Source organism: Tupaia chinensis, unplaced genomic scaffold (assembly GCF_000334495.1).
Source record: "Tupaia chinensis unplaced genomic scaffold, TupChi_1.0 Scaffold000578_2, whole genome shotgun sequence".
Classification (NCBI taxonomy): domain Eukaryota; kingdom Metazoa; phylum Chordata; class Mammalia; order Scandentia; family Tupaiidae; genus Tupaia; species Tupaia belangeri.
The window spans coordinates 1,836,642-1,854,398 of NW_006160094.1; the positions used below are offsets into that span (position 1 = coordinate 1,836,642).

General features: G+C 37.2%; 1 protein-coding gene and 1 pseudogene across 6 annotated transcripts in view; both read left to right on the forward strand.

Annotated features, from left to right (window-relative positions):
* Window positions 1-17,757, forward strand: part of CCDC7 (coiled-coil domain containing 7) — a 329,121-nt gene that overhangs the window by 7,765 nt on the left and 303,599 nt on the right. For 5 of the 6 annotated variants that reach the window (XM_027775623.1, XM_006158284.3, XM_027775622.1 and 2 more), the window contains exons 2-4: window positions 3,981-4,298; window positions 5,495-5,587; window positions 10,647-10,730. In XM_027775623.1, coding sequence (XP_027631424.1) covers window positions 4,032-4,298; window positions 5,495-5,587; window positions 10,647-10,730 — 444 coding nt within the window. In that variant the 5' untranslated portion in view covers window positions 3,981-4,031. Of the gene's footprint in view, window positions 1-2,507; window positions 2,545-3,980; window positions 4,299-5,494; window positions 5,588-10,646; window positions 10,731-17,757 lie in introns of those variants that run through there. The other variant, XM_027775621.1, reaches the window with a different exon arrangement.
* On the forward strand, window positions 13,943-14,808 carry LOC102484116 (PRELI domain containing protein 3B-like; annotated as a pseudogene).

The following is a 17,757-nucleotide window of genomic DNA, read 5'->3' on the forward strand; positions in this document are numbered from 1 at the left end:
TTTTTTTTTTTTTTTCTTTTTTTTTTTTTTTTGAGAGAGAGATTTTTGCTACAGGGCATGTGTGCTGGCCAGAAAGACAGAGACAGAGACAGAAAGCGAGAAATCACCCCCCAGGGGGGATGGCCACATTGCAATCCCTTCTCCTCCATTCTCCTCTCGGGATCTTGGGCATGCACGCACATGAGCCTGGCGTGAGTTTAAGCCACCAGGTCCAGGATTTGAACCGCGGTCGTGTACATGAGAGTATAGCAACATAGCCATTATGCCAACTGCTGGTCCCTTCTCTCTCTTTTTAAGATAGAGTCTCATTATTGTTATCCTCCTGTCCCTTCTCTCTCTTTTTAAGATAGAGTCTCATTATTGTTATCCTCCTGCCTTAACTTCCCAGCAGGCACATGCCTCCATGCTTGGCTCTTTTCAAGACAGGCTTTTGCCATGTTGCCTAGGTCAGCCTTAGGCTTTCTGTCGTCCTACCTCAGCCATCCTGAGTTGCTGAGATTACAGGTGTATGCCACCATGCCCAATCTTGAGCTTGCTCTGAGAATGAAACCTGAGCCTTCCTTCTCCAGTGTTTGGAGAACAGCGTCATGGCAGTGCATATCACCATGGCTGCACCTTCCATTTTTTTCTTTTGTCTTTTCGGATGCATTCTGGCAGAACATCTCAATCTGGTCTTTTTTTTTTTGGAAAGGTTTTTGCTATCGGGTGTGTGCGCTAGCCAGAAAGACAGAGAGAGACAGAGAGACAGAAAGTGAGAAATCACCCCCCAGGGGGGATGGCCATGCCGCAGTCCTTTCTCCATTCTCCTCTCGGGATCTTGAGCACGCACATGCGCCCGACATGAGTTTAAGCCACTGGGTTCGGGACTTGAACCGTGGTTGACTACATGGGAATCCAGCGACATATCCATTACACTAACTGCTGGTCCCAAATCTGATCTTTTTTTTTTTTTTTTTTTTTTTTTTTTTTTAAGAGAGATTTTTGCAGTAGAGTGCTTGTTCAGTCAGACAGAAAGGGAGAAATCATCTCCCTCCTCCACTGGGGGGGTGACCATGCTATAATACCACTCCTCTATTCTCTCAGAATTTTGGGCACACACACACACATGCGTGAGTTTCAAGCCACCAGGTCCATGACTTGAACCATGGTCAGCCACGTTGGAGTCCGGCACCTTAACCACTACATCCCCTTTACTACATCACCTGCTAGCCCCCGATCTTTAATTTCAATAATTCATTCTTAACATATTATTCTGTGATCAGTTATTTTATTTTGTCCATTGCATTTTTATTCTTAATATTTTTAGTTGGGTCTTTGAAAAAAACAAAACAAAATACTGTTTACTGCCACTCATATTCTCTGTGTGTGTGTATTTTTTGTTTCTGTGTTCTAATAATCCTGCAAGTGGGACATAGATTTTTTTTTTTTAATGGTTATGTTTTTCAGGTGTAAGGTTGTTTTGGTCTGTGAGCTCATATATCCTTGGGATGTCAGCTACTCTATCTAGTAATGTATTATTAGGAAATGGTCAAAAGCCAGTTTCCATCTCTGTCCCAACCGGGAAGTTTAATAAATTATATGGGTATATTTGTTTTGTAAGTGTTGGATGCTTTCTGTGGCCTGCATGTTTGTGTTCCTAAGAAATTCATACATTGAAATCCTAATCCCTAAAGTGGTGGTAGTGAGTGATGGGAGGTGATTAGCTCATGAGGATTATAACCTCAGCAAATGGGGCTAGTACTCTTATAGAAGAGGCCCAAAAGACTCTCTTGTTCCTTCTATCCTGTGAGGATTCAGAAAGAGGCAGCATCTATTTGATGTGTTGGCTTTCAGCAGACATCAAATCTGTTAGTACCTTGATGTTGGACTTTCCAGTCTCTGACCGTATAAGAAATAGATGTTCATTGTTTAGAAGCTGCAAGTTATAGGAGCTTGAGTGGACTAAGACACTAGGGTTGTTGTAGCAAAGTGCCACAAACAGGGTGGCTTAAAAACCACAGGAATTTATTCTGTCAGTTCTAGAGACTTTAAGTCTGAAATCAAGATGTTGGCAAAACCATGCTCCTACTGAGGCTTTAGGGAATAATCCTTCATTGTTTCTTTCAAGCTTCTAGTGAATGCTGCAATTTTTGATGTTCCTTGACTTGCAGTTGTGTCTCTCTAGTCTCTGTCTCTGTCACCACATAGCCTTCTTACAGTGACATCAGTTGTTAGATTTGGGCCCAACCTACCCAGTATGACCTTATTTTAACTTGATTATATCTTAAAAGACCCTGTTTTCAAATAAGATCACATTCATGGGTGCCAGGGGTATCTTTTTTTGGGACACACTGTTCAACTCACAACAGTGGGATGCGATAAGTGTGGAAAGCTATGGAGAAGATAACCAATATTATTCTATCTTGATTTTGCTGCTCTACCTGACAGTTTCCATGGTCATATACTTTTGAACTCTTTGGGAGGAGGCGTTGTCCGGAGTTTCAATCCATACATTTTTGATGAAAACAGAAACAGAGGAATGGAAGCCTAAGGACTTCAGTCCATGTATCCTTATCTCCTATCATAGCTTTGGTGTTGCCTCATGTTACCCTGATGATGTCTGGAGCTGAGGCTATTGCTCTGTGGAATAATAATGTATATTAAGGACGTATATTAGTTCATATATAGGGGAAAGATAAGAAATGAATGCATGTTTTTCAAATATATTCTCTCACTATTTCTCTTCTCTCTTTTCTCTCTGCATATATATCTATCCTAAAAGCCTTTGGTCAGGGGTTTCTCACAGCCTTTTTTGTTGTTGGCATTTAAAAATTTTGGGAGGACCAGCAGGTGGCATGGGGGTTAATGTGACTAGATCCCACATGGCCAAATGAGTGGTTTATGTCCTAGACCTATTAGCTTGGAAAACATTCCATGTGTGTGTGTGTGTATACCCTAAATCCTGAAAGGAGAATGGAGGAAAAGGGATTGTGGCATGGCTGTGACCCCTGGGGTGATTTCTCACTTTCCTTCTCTTTCTCTGTCTCTCTTTCTGGAAAGTGCCCTATAGCAAACTTAAAAAAAAGAAAAAGAAAAAAGAAAAAATTGTTTCTATGTATTTTAAGGAATGTTTCCCTTTTTTTTTCTTTTGATAAGTTCTCCAGAGTAGATTCACCATCTTTGTAGTAATTGATAATCCTGCCATTATTTTAAATCTGTAATGTTTTCAACTATTTCCTCTTTCACTTACAGGAAGTGCTATAAATCCTGTAGATATAAAATACATTTTTTTTGAGAGTTTTGCTATAGCCTATGTGTACTTGCAGGAGACACAGAGAGAGACAGAGAGAAAGTGAGAAATCACTGCCCAGGGAAGATGGCTATGCCACAGTCCCTTCTTCTTCATTCTCCTCTTGGGATTTTTGGCATGCATGCACATGTGCCTAGTGTAAGTTTCAAGCAGCTAGGTCCAGTACTCAAACTGCAGTTGGCCAAGTGGGAGTCCAGTGCCTTAACTACTATGCCACTTGCTGGTCCCAAAAGTCAACATTTTTTATATTGAAAATAGATGGTATAGAAAAGAAGATTTATAGCCAAATTGACCTATGCTAAGATTCTAGCTTTAACTCTACCTGTGTGACTCTTGGTTCGTCCCTTAACTTCTCTGAGCTTAGTTTCCTTGCATGTAAAATGAGAATAGTGATGTATATAAAGGGCATACCTCAGTTTAAAAATGATGAAGCTTTTACTATTATTATTATTATCCTTAGGTTTAAATAAATTCTTGATATAGATACTTTGATACTGCATTCTAATTTTCTTTATTTTGTAATTCAAAAGAGCCAGAAGTGTAATTAGCTTCCAGAAATTGCTTGGTGTACTTCATGTTAAAGTATCAGAATAAGAGAAAATGGAAATGCAGTATGTGAATTTAATTAGACTAACTATATTATTGTTGATTAATTAAATTGTGTGTTTTCTCTCAATCTCATAATTCACAGGGAGGAATAAAGGTTTTTCATCTATAATTTGGAAACTAAGTCCAAAACAAAATGAAGCCAGCACAGCATCTGTCAGCCTCTAGTAACAAATTGGCAAGTGTTCAAGAATCGACTTATAAAAAAGGACCTTTGTCACCTAAGCTGAAGGAAAAACATAGTGCAAAATTAGTACGTGATAAAATGGAGCCAATGGTCTTAAGATCGCCACCAACAGGAGAATCCGTTGTGCGATATGCTTTGCCTATTCCATCGAGTAAGACAAAAGAGTTAATAGCAGAAGATGAAATGATCAGGAAAATTACCAAACATTTGAAGATGGTAAGACACTTGGTGCCCGTGTTGGAACGTCACTACCTCCAGGTTTGGGTGATTTGCTAGGAGTACTTGCAGGAGTCAGCATTTAGCCATACTGATGACTGAGATTTATTAGTGTGCACATGGAGTGAAATCTGGAGGAAACCAAGCTCAAGACTGCAAGAGTCTTTTCCCTTCGAATCACATAAGACATGCTTAATTCTTCTAGCAATGAATGTAGCAACACGTGAAATATCCACCAAGGAAATCAGAAACTCGTGCCCAGAGTTTTACTGGGGGTTAACTACCTAGGTATCCTATGCTTAGAATGTACCAAAATTTTAGACTTTCACAAGGCAAAAAGGTATTTAGCATAAATAGCATTGTTTGCACAGTTTAGGGATAATGAGCCACTTGTATCAGTGAATAATAGAAATTGTACTTGACACAATCTAAGTGATGTACACCGATTGAATGTATAAATAATAATAATTAAAAGTAAGAAAGAAAGAAAGAAAAGAAACTGTCCTTGAAATCTAGTTTCTCAGAGACCAGGTTAGGACTAACCTTGCAAATGAGCCTTTCTAAGGATGATAGCCTTTCTAAGTCTCATGCTTGTAATGTGAGCTCTTATCTGTACTTTAAAAGCTTTGACTTGTAGTATTGGAAAAAAATCCTTTTTCTCCATGTCCCCCCTAGCCCCTGCCCCGCACAATGATCCAGAATTGAATTGTAAATGAACCACATATCAAGTGAGAACAATGCAGAAGAACATAATTAAAAAGAATATATATATATATTTTCAAATTACAAGAGTGTATTCATAGTTGAAGAGGTTAGCTCAGAGAATTTCCTTTAAAAATTCATAGCTTTCTGATCTTCATCTTTGTATTTTCCATGTTCTCTTCAGAGATGAAAGTAAAGGCAGTCTGATTTAGAGACTTTGATAAAACTGCTTAATGGACATATTCTTTCACTTTTAGCTACCTGCTAACATAAAAATGATAGAGTCATAGAGCATCTCTCTATTGCTAGGGAGTAGGGTCAAGGACTACTCTTATGGTTTCTTCATGATACGCTATCAGGCATGGGGTGGCAAATTAAAGTGTATGGCAGTGAAAGAAATAAGTCTTATGCTAAAAAGATGCTGGCATAATTGATTATCTCTTACATTTAATATAATTAATTTTAAACTATGAAAGTGTTTGGTTCTTTTACAGGTTGTTTCCACTTTTGAAGATATCTATGGACTTAATATTGAAAATGGAGTAATGCCAATCATAAAGTCTGAAAATGAAGAATTACCTTTATCTGTACGTATATGTAACCGTAATATAGAGATAGTAACACTAAAAAGAGCTAAGATTTTATTATAGGTGAATTCCCCATCCATGAACATGATCCTGTTAGGAGACTTGGAAAGTAATATGTTGATTTCTCCATCCTCTGTCAATACCTTTCTTTGTTTAATTGAAACATATCTATATCTTAAGACTCCTTTATAGATTATTGCATGTCCGGTTTAATTTCTAAGTATAGGCTTGGTCTGGTGGTTTGAGATGTATATTAAGTATTATGAAAGTTTTCTTCTATTTCTAGCTTATTGAATTAAAAAAGATAAAAGAGGTTACTGAGTTTTAACAAATGTCTTTATTATAAATATTGAAATAATGCAACTTAAGGTAATTATGTAGTTCTTTAACTTGGTAAGTCATTTTATGTTTTTCTTAATATTGAGCCATACCTTAATATACTCTATACATAAGATATTTTATTATGTAATTGATTTTATTAGAGATTGAATTTGATTCTGTGTAATAAAACACCCCTGTTGAATCTTTCAATTTCTGAACAGGCTATATCTCAATTTATTTAGATCTTACTTGATTTATTTCACCAGCATTTAAAAAATTTTCACCATATAGATCCTGTACATGATTTATTAGATTCATACATTGATATTTTTATGTTTTTGGAATGATTTTTAATAGTGTTATTTTTAAACTTTTGTAGTTTTTGCTGTAGGATGTGTTTGCCAGAGAAAGAGAGAGAAAGTGAGAAATCACACCCCAGTGGGTATGGCCATGCTGTAATTCCTTCTCCATTCTCTTCTTAGGATTTGGGGCATGCACACATATGTGCATAGTGTGATTTTCAAGCTGCTAGGTCTGGGACTCGAACTGTAGTCAGCTATGTGGGATCCTTAACCTTAACCTCACACCACTTGCTGGTCCAATGGCCTTATGATTTTAATTTCAGTTTCTACATGTTTGTTACTAGTATACAGAAATATGATTTTTTATTAATTTTTTGAGAGGTTTTTGCTATAGGGCTTGTGTGCTCGCCAGAGAGACAGAGAGAGACAGAGAGACAGAAAGCAAGAAATCACCCCCCCGAGAGGATGGCCCCACCGCAATCCCTTCTCCTCCTTTCTCAAGATCTTGGGCACGCACGCACACGTGCCCGGTGTGAGTTTAAGCCACTGGGTCCGGGACTCGAACAGCGGTCAACTACATGGGAGTCCAGTGACATAGCCATTATGCTAACTGATGGTCCCTACAGAAATATGATTTTTGTGTGTTGGTCTTTTATGCTAGCAATGGTTCCCAATATTCTAAAGTATGATGAATAACGGTCAGAGTAGATATCCTTGCCTCATTTCAATGGCTCCTTCCAGACAAGGTTACAGGTGCAATGGCCTGGTTGGCCCCACCAACATCACGCTGGTGGGGAAATTGGGGGCCACCCATTCTGCCGGTTAGTGGTGGAAAAATTTCCACCAACATTTAGCCTCACTGATAAACTCTGGTAGAGTTAATAGAGGACCAACTTTGACTGTCACATTTTTCTTCAGCTCACTAACATACATGGAGTGGTGGCGCAAAATTTTTCTTAGTATTTGGCTCAAGTAAGGTAGGTATTGTGAAAAAAAAAAAAAAAGATTTTGTGTTTTCCTAGAGACCTTTTCACAGTCCTTTGGCTTTTCTAGGATTTTTTTTTTTTTTCCTGTGCTTATTGTTAGTTGCAGAGTTTTCTAGTGCCCTATTCAGTATATGCAGGTAAAAAGAAAACCCAAGGAACCTCACCTTCATATGTTCATTGCATCCTGAGGTTCCTGGCTTCTTCCTCTGCCTTTCAGAACTGTTCTGTGAGAGGATTAGAGGAATGGAGCCATCATGGCCAGAACGAAAGATTCAAAATTATTTTTTAACTTATATAGAATTCTGTGTTCTCAAGTGTACTTTGATAATCAACTTTCTTACGATTATTCACTTCATCTTATGTCTTTAAAACTCGTACTTTCAAACGGTCACCCTTTGGTGGTATTTATTTACCTTTTGTTTCCTTTTTAGAACGTTTTTCTTTTTTTAAATGCCTTCTGCTCTTATTCATCCTTTCTTCTGTTCTATTCTCCTGTGTATTTACTGTGTGTCTCCTCGAAACATCATATAGTTGAGGCTTGCTTTTATATCTTTCTTGACAGTCTTTTTATTTTAGTTGGTGTGTTTAGTTAATTTATACTTCATTGATGAAGTTAAATGTCATCTAATTAATTTGTTATAAAATATTAATGAACGTGTATAAATTAGGTTTGGCTATCTGGCTATTTGCTTTCTTTTAGTCCCAGTTATTTGTTCTTTTGGTCTTTTTGTCATATTTTGGGTTAATTATATATTTTTTGTATTTATTTTTAAAATTATTTTATTTAAAAAACCTTTACACTCATTCACTGTATGTCATTACAGTATACAAAATGAGGTTTTCCATCCAGAATACACTGTATATTGGCCCATATATGTTATCAATAAATAATTTTCCATTTCTTGTTTCTTATCTATTTTGCTCTTTTTTTTCCCTTTGATTACATACCTCTCACCCTCAGTATTTCATTTTATTTCTTTTTTTTTTCTTTTTAGGTATTCCATTTTTTGTGCTTGCTCTGAGGATTCAATATATAAAGGGTCTTCCAAAAATTCATGGAAAAATGTATTTTGAAAAAACTATGCATGGACTTAAAAATTTTTGTGCCAAAATAAACTCATACTTACTTCTATTTCTGTGAACTTTCTGAAGCCCCCTCGTACAGCTTAAATTAATTTTGAACTAATATTAAACCAGTTTGTTACTAATGTGAGAACTGATAGCAGTATAATGCTATTAACTCCTACCTGTTCTGTTCTTTTCTGTGCTATTTTCCCCTTTTCCTTTATTTATTTATTTATTTATTTATTTATTTAGCTATAGAATACATGCTCTCCCTGAAGAGAGACAGAGAGAGAGAGGGGGAGGGAATGTGAGAAATAACCCTCATTCCCCAGTGGTGATGACTACACCACAATCCCTTTGCCTCCATTCTCCCCTTGGAATTTTAGGTATGCACACCACACAGTATGTTTTTCAAGTAACCATGTCTGGACTCCAATGGCAAAGTTGGCCATGTAGGATTCAGCTACCTTAGCCACCAAGCCACCTGCTGGCACTATTTCCCTGGCTTTTTAATTTTTTTATTTTTGGAGAGGTTTTCGCTATAGGGCGCGTGTGCTCACCAGACAGACAGAGAGAGACATAGAGACAGAAAGCAAGAAATCACCCCCCAGGGGGGATGGTCATGCCGTAATCCCTTCTCCTCCATTCTCGTCTTGGGATCTTGGGCATGCACACACACGTGTCTGGCATGAGTTTTAAGCCACCGGGTCCGGGACGCGAACCGTGGTCGACTACGTGGGAGTCCAGCGACATAGCCATTACGCTAACTGCTGGTTCCCTGTTTTTCTTTTTCTTTCTTTTTTTGAGAAATTTTTGCTATAGGGTGTGTGCACTTGCCAGAGAGATGGAGAGAGACAGAGAGACAGAAAGCAATAAATCACTGCGGGGGTGATGGCCATACCACAATCCCTTCTCCTCCATTTTCCTCTTGGGATCTTGGGCATGCATGTGCATGTGCTTGGTGTGAGTTTTCAAGCTTCTGGGTCTGGGACTCAAACTGTGATCAGCCATGTGGGAGTCCAGTCACATACCAATACCAATACACCATCTGCTGGCCCTTTTCCTGGAAAAAATGGCCACACTGCAATCCCTTCTCCTCTATTCTTCTCTGGATGTTGGGCACACACACATACGTGCCTGGCATGAGTTTAAGCCACTGGTTCTGGGACTCGAACTGCAGTCGACTACATGGGAGTCCACTGACATAGCCATTGCACCAACTGCTGGTCCCTCCCTGGCTGTTTTTAAGACTTTTCTTTTTTATCTTTAGTTTTCAGCAGTTTGGTAAGATATTTCTAGGTGAGGTTTTCTGCTTGGCGTCCACCAAGCTGAGTCTATGGGTTAATCCCCCAACCCCCCAGTATTTGGGAAATTCATTATTTTTTCAGATATTTTACTGCCTTTTCCCCCTTTTAAAATGGCACTTCAATGATATATATTAGACTACTTCATACTGTGCAATAAATCTTTTAAATTTTATTTCAATTTTTTTCTTTTGTTGTAGTTTGGACACTATATACTACCCTTTCTTCAAGTTCACCAACCCTTTTTTTTTTTTTTTTTAGAGATTTTCACTATAGGGCGCGTGCACTCACCAGACGGACAAAGAGAGACATTAGAGAGACAGAAAGTGAGAAATCACCCCCCAGGGGGGATGGTCACGCTGCAATCCCTTCTCCTCCATTCTCCTCTCAGGCTCTTGGGCACACACGCACACGTGCCCGGCGTGAGTTTTAAGCCACCAGGTCCAGGAATTTGCTAGAATGAGAGGTCTTTAAAAAATTAATGGAGGGGCCACTAGGTAGCATAGAGGTTATGTTTCTGAACTTCCCCATGGCTGACTGCAGTTCGAGTCCTGGATCTGGTGGCTTGAAACTCATGCTGGGTGCATATGTGTATATGCTCAAGATCCTGGGAAAAGAATGGAGGAGAAGAGATGATGGCATGACCATCCTTTCTGGGGAGTAATTTCTCACTTTCCCTCTCACCGTCTCTGTCTCTGTCTCTCTCTCTTTGGGAGAGCACATGCACCGAAAAGCAAAATCTTCTATTAAAAAATCATGGAAGGTACATATTATGAAAAGAAAACGCATGGATTTCCAAACTATTTTGCACCATAAAACCTTCACATTTTGTGTTGGCTTCAGCAGTGTGTCTGTGTGTGTGTGTGTGTGTGTGTGTGTGTGTGTATACACACAAACTTTTTAAAGTACCCTTATATAGCATCTGAAGCATGTTTTTTTATCCTACATGTATGAAGGAACATAAGTTACACATGAAAGTTAAAATTATTTTCTAAAAGTAGTATATATACTAAAAAATAGATGAATAGGAGTATAGATTCTGAAAGAAAGTAATTTACTTTTTTTTTTATCTTTTCAATAGGTTGGGGATGGTATGAATTCATTCTTGGTATGTTGTTCACAACTTGCATCTCAGCTGGAAGAATCAGTTAAGAAAGAGCGTAATGTATGTAAATTGCCAAGTATAAACTATTAAAACTTGTATTGGTTACTAACATGTGAGTGTGATGCACAGTCGGCTATATTAGCCTATGTACAATACCTTAAATAGTCATACGGAGTATTAGAAAGTATTGTTTATTTTTCTGCATTCTTAAAATAGGCATTTAGATCTGTGACTTTTTTAAAAAAAGTACAGCATTGATTTGGGTATTTATAATTTAAAATATAGTATTTAGATTACAATGTGGTTTTAAAAAGTAAGTTAATTTGATAAAGGTGATGTGTTATAATTAATGAAAATCTAAAAAATAAAGATCTGTAAAAGGAGAAGATAAAAATAACCATAATCCTGTTTCCTGAAGATAAACAACTACTGTTGAAAAAGATATTTTGGGGGGGGCAGCTGGTGGTGTGGTGGTTAGGCACTGGATTCCCATTTAACCCACTGTGGTTCAAGTCCTGTACCCAGCAGCTTGACAGTCATTCTGAGCATGTGTGCATGCATGCCCAGGATCATGAGAGGAGAGTAGAGAAGGGATTGTGTGTGGCCATCTGCCCTGGGGGGTAACTTCTCACTTTTCCTCTCGTCTCTTTCTTTCACCTGTGAGCACATACATCCTATGGCAAAAATCTAAAAACAACAACAACAAAACATAAAAAAGGTAATTTGGGGTTAGCTCCTTGGCCTAGTGTTTAAGGGAGCTAGATCTTACATGAATGACGAGGTTGCAATTATGGACCTGGAGGCTTGAAAAATGCAATGGGAACATGTGTATGCATGGCTAAAATCCCAAAACGAGGGCGAAATGGATGAAAAGGGATTATGACATGACCGTTCCCCCATAAATGGTGCTTTCTTGCTTTATCTCTCTGCCTCTCTCTGGCACATGCATTTCCTTTGGCATATTGTAAAAAGGCATTTTGTTTACCTTCCTGTTTTTCTGAGGTTATATATATTATTTTTAAAAATGAAATGATATTCTAATTCATATTATTTCGTAATGTACTTTTATCTTAACAATATATCATGAACATTCTCCCTTTTTGAAATTTGTGAAGGATTTTTTTGGCCTGATTGAAGTAGGTTATTTATTTATTTTGTTTTATTCAGTATTCAAATTTTTCTAGGAAAATAGGTAACGTGTGTATGTAAGGTTCAATATTTAGTTTTTGTAATGTGTTAATATATTTCTAACTTCAGGGGACTAGCAGATGGTGTAATGGCTACATTGCTGGACTCCCACGTGGTCCACCGCAGTTTGAGTCCCAGACCTGGTGGCTTAGAACTCATGCCAGGCACATGTGGCATGCGTGCCCAAAATCCTGAGAGTAGGATGGAGGAGAAGGAATTGTGGCATGGCTGACCCCCTGGGGAGTTATTTCTTGCTTTCTATCTCTCTGTCTCTCTGGCAAGCCCATGCACCCTATAATAAAAATATCTAAAAAAATTTTTTTCCACTTCATTCATAATACTGTATAGATAATATGCCTACTTTTATTTTATCTGTATTTATCTGTCAAAGGTTCAATGAGTTTTCCAATTACTAAAGGTTGAGCATTCCCAACCTAAAAATCAGAAATCCAAAGTGCTCTAATATCTGAACTTTTTTTTGTTTTGTTTCTAGAGAGGTTTTTGCTATAGGGCGCGTGTGCTCGCCAGACAGATAGAGAGAGGCAGAGAGACAGAAAGCAAGAAATCCCTTCCCCGGGGGATGGCCACGCCGCAATCCTCCTCCATTCTCCTCTCGGGATCTTGAGCACGCATGCACACGTGCTTGGTGTGTTTTAAGCCACTGGGTCCAGGACTCAAACTGCGGTCGACTATGTGGGAGTCCAGCAACATGGCCATTTCATTAACTGCTGGTCCCTATCTGAACCTTTTTGAACATAGACATGACACCTCAGTGGAAAATTCCATTTCTGGCCTTATGTGGTCAGTCACAGTCAAAATACAGCTATGTTATTTATTACTTATGTTTGTAAGGTGTATGCAAAACATAAATTAATTGTGTGTTTAGACCTGGTTTTGTCCCCAGGATATCTTGTTATGTATAGGACAATACTTCAAAATCTCCCCAAATCCCTGAAATTGGAAACACTCTTGATCCCAACTATCTCAGATAAAGGATATTCAATATGTTCTATGTGTCTGTCAATTTTTCCCTGTTTCTCATCTTTGTTTCTTAGTTATGTAGTCTCTCTCTCTACACACACACACACACACACACACACACACACACACAGATAAGATTTCAAAAGTTTATGGCACGATGAAATGAAAATAACAAGTTTATTTTTATTATTAACTGTCCTATTTTATTCTTTTGTTTAGTGCTACTTCAATATGAATATTACTTTTTGTGTTGATCTGTTAAATAGTTCCCTTTTTTGGATCTAATAGTGTTGTTTAGGTTAAATTCTCATAAATAGATGTGACATTATTATTATTATTCATACAATAGAAATTAATGTAGCTCATGTTTTGGAGGTGTAAGGTTCAGGGGCTATATCTACTAAGGATTTTCTTCCCAGTTGATCACATAGCAAGTCAGAGCAGACGAAGCAGGAGCATGCAGAGGCCAGTGTATCTGATTTTATTACTGAAACCAATTTAAGTGTCTTCGTTCATTTTACCTATTTACAATGAACTTAAACTATTATTTAAAATGGATAGATATTGGGACCAGCAGTTGTCGTAATGGCTATGTTGCTGGACTTCCATGTAGTCGACCGTGGTTCGAGTCTAGGACCCAGTGACTTAAACTCATGCTGGGTGTGTCTGTGTGCGTGCCCAAGATCCCAAGACGAGAATGGAGGAGAAGGGATTGTGGTGTGGCCATCCCCCCAGGGGGTGATTTTTCACTTTTTGTCTCTGTCTCTCTCTGTCTTTCAGGCGAGTGCACACACCCAATAGCAAAAACCTCTCTAAAAAAAAAAAAAAAAAAAGGATAGATTTGATATTTTATGTTCTTGCTTTCTGGTCAAGTGATTTGATGTGGCTTTCTCTGTTTATTTTCATATGGACAGTGCTTTGTTTCCTCTTATGTCTTATTGTTTCAAAGATAAGCTTTTTAATAAAAATTATTATTTTTAAATTTCAAAGGTGATACATTTTTACTGTAATTTCAGAGAACACAAAAATGTAGAAGGAAAATTATAGCCCATTTTTTTTCTTTACTCCTCTTCCCCCATTTCTGAGGTTAGCATTATTGATAATGGAGTAAATGTTTTATTAGAAAGTATTTTATTTATATAAAACCCATATGTATAGTAGGCTTCCTTTTCTGTGGGGAATATGTTCCAAGACTTCCAATGGATGACAGAAACTACATATAGTACCAAATCCTATGTAAAGCATGTGTTTTTGCTATACATACATACATACTTAGGATAAGGTTAATTTATAAGTTAGGCACAATGAGAGATTAACCACATACTTAATAATAAAATAGAACAGCCCTTTGCTTCCTTGTCCCTTGGTGCGCTGTACTTGCACGGCCATGGGCACCATGAAGATCTGGACCTTGGAGCATGTTTCTGACCACCCACGGGTGACAGTTACAACAGCTGCAATGCAGAAATACCCAATCTTATGAACCCCAATGTGGTTAGAGTTGATGTGTTGGACAAACACAGTGATCTCTCTGGAAAGTTGGATAGCCATTGACTGCTCAGCACAGAGTGAGGACTGCCTTCCATTGTGAAGTCTGTTATTGGTACAGTAAGGACCAAGACGTATGTGCAGGAACATTCTGTGGTTGATCCTGAAGGAAGAATGATGGAACTTAAATTTATGAATATTTAATTTATAAACATGGTTTCCATAGATGAGAGATTTATATACAAACCACATTCTCAGGACCCAGAAAAAACTGTTTTGACTCAAGAAGTCATCATTGCTGTGAAAGGAGTCAGCCTCAGTAGTTACCTAGAAGTACAATATCTTCAAATGCTAACAAAGCTAGAGAAGCAATGGAATTAAATAAATTAAATGCTGAGATTGAAGAATTGATTGATTCCACAATAGGAAGCATGAGGATATTGATGGAATGATAATGAGAGTTGGTATACAACTTTGGGTCCCCAGGTCTTTCCATGCTAGCAAAATATTTATTTGTTATTTAAAAAAAAAACTATACTTTAGATAGAATTCTCTTTTCTTTTCTTTTCCTATTTAAGAATTATTTAATTTAACTTTATTTATTCATTTACTTATTTTAATTTGACCAGAGAGGAACAGAGTGAGTGAATGAGAGAGAAAGTGAGAAAGCAAATCACCAGGTTTAGGACTTGAACCTCAGTCAGCAATGTGGGAGTCCACTGCCCTCAACCACCATGCCACCTGCCGGCCCTGGTAGAATTCTTTTAATTAGCTGAAATATGGCTTTGTTTTGGTGAGAACAAAGAGATGCAGGGCTTCTAAATAAAATGGATCATCTGAAATTAGTGTTGTTTGAAATGACTGTCTAATTTTGAGAGTTCTGGTACTTACATGAAAATTAAACAATTTTTAAAAAAGTGCTTGGAAATTTATATTGACATTGGACTTCTTTAAGGTAGAATTTTGAAGCTTTTCACACATTAGAACTTTACCTGGCTTTGGACCAACCCCAGAATAAAACAGAGACATCTGTTATATGTATGATTGCCCTGCTATGAGCTTTGACAGCTTGCATGAAGGAATTTGCTTTAAAAGGAGAAATCATGGGCCAACAGGTGGTGTGATGGTTAAGGTGCTGGACTCCCACATGGCAGACTGCAGTCCAAGTCCTGGACCTAGTGTCTTGCATTCTCAGTCTCTTTCTCTCTCTCTCAGGAACACACATGTCCTATAGCAAATTTTGAAATAATAAATAAATAAATAGATACATAATAATTATTTTTTTGAGAGATTTTTGCTATAGGGTGTGTGTGTGCTCACCAGAAAGACAGAGAGACAGAGAGTGAGAAACAATCCCCTTAGGGGAGATGGCCACCCATAATCCCTTCTCTGTCCATTTTCCTCTTGAGATTGTGGACACACTCACATGTGCCCAGTGTGAGTTTTAAGCCATTGGGCCCAGGGCTCAAAAAGCTGTTGATTTACATGGAAGTCCAGTGATGTAATAATTATGCTACCTGCTGGTCCCATAAATAATTATTTTTAAAAAATAAAAAATAAAAGGAGAAATTGTATAGTTTTAAAAGACGTTAATTTGTGTAAAGTAACTTACTCTGCTATAAACCATCATCAAAATCCAGTGTTTCAATTTGGTACTTAAATGATATTTTTGGAATGAAATTATCACTCAAGTAACATATCACTCCAACTAAAATAAGATTTTATTGCATTAAAAAGTACTGTATTGGTTTGCCAAAGCCTTGTAACTTTGTAAAGGTATTACCTTGCTTGGATTTGTACTTTTTGATTTAGTAGGCTATGACCATGGGCTGGTTGTGTTAACTGAAAAAATAAAAGTCATTACCTGAGTTTTGCAGCACTCTAAATTTAAATGAAAGACAGCTGTTCACATATCTTAGCATTTCACATTTGCATAACTTAAAAATTGCTATGTGTCAAAATTATGGTTTTGTAATTGCTAAGACATGATATGTCAAGTTATTTGAATATGATTACTTTTGAAGTAATTGTAACCACAAAACATCTTTTTTAACATGAAGAGCTATACATCACTTGAAATTACTCAAATTATGTCTTGATCTGAAGCATAAATACCAGTTAGTTTTAATAATATGGTACCACTATGGGGGGTGGGGTTGTGGGGAAGAATAAAAGAATGATGGTGAGGGGAAGGAAAATTGACCTAAACTAAACACTACTGAACTGCACTGCAGCTTTTACTTATGGGAAATTCTAATTTTGGATGCCAAAGGACAGCTGCAAAGTGAAAAACAATCCAATGAATGTATTTGCTTTAATATTTTGTAGCAAACAATTAACAACCACTAATATCTTTAATTTGGAATTATTGCTTGCAGAGTAATTTTGGTAAAGGTGAGTAGCTCTTGCTTTTGTTTTGCAGTGCATAGTGTGCTAAACTTCTAGTCAATGTCCTATAAAAGAGATCAGTTAGTATATATACATAAATGACAGAAATAGTATAACAAACTATATTTTCAATTTTTTCTACTTAAAATATTGTATAGCTTAGGACTTCTTAGGACATTCATAAAAGCCAATTAAATCCAATACATTTTCTGATTTTTTTTGTAACTTAAGATGGTTTTTATAACTGTAATAACATTTCAACTAAACAGAACACTACTACATTTTTTTCTTTCTTTCTTTCTTTTTTAAGAGAGATTTTTACTGTAGGACATGTACGCTTGCCTGAGAGACACAGAGACAAAAAGAGAGAGATCACCTACCCAGGGATGGCCATGCCGCAATCCCTTCTCTGCTCTCCTCTCAGGATCCTGGACACACACACACATGCCTGGCATGAATTTTAAGCCTTCAGGTCCAGGACTTGAACTGTGGTTGACCACATGGGAGTCCAGCAACCTAACCATTATGCCATCTGCTGGTCCCAAACACTGCTAAATTTTGATATTTGATAAAAAGTTGCTTTGTATGATTTCTGTAAATTGTCCTTGTTCTGAAGTAGGTATGCCCTAATGACAAGCTAAAGATTTCTAAACAAATCCTTTTCCTTCACTTGACTTTTTTCTTACACTGCTCTAATGATTAAATCCTATACATTTTCATTTTTCAGTAGTTAGTTACTTATTTTTAGATAGCTGGTGATTCATCGCACACAGTAAATGTACAACAAGCAAGTGCATGCAAACTGGAATAAAGTGTTCATAGATGAAACTCTTGGACTGTTGAACATATCCTATTTAATATTAAAAATGGACTTAAAAGAATTAAAAACTTTCTGGCTAACAATATCCTTTTAACTAAAAAAATAAATAAAACAATTATAATGGCATACTGCAAAAAAAATTATACAAATATGCTCTCTCGTGAAATATTTTTCTTTAACTACACTCACCCTTTTACTTCTTGTGATGATATAAGATAATAA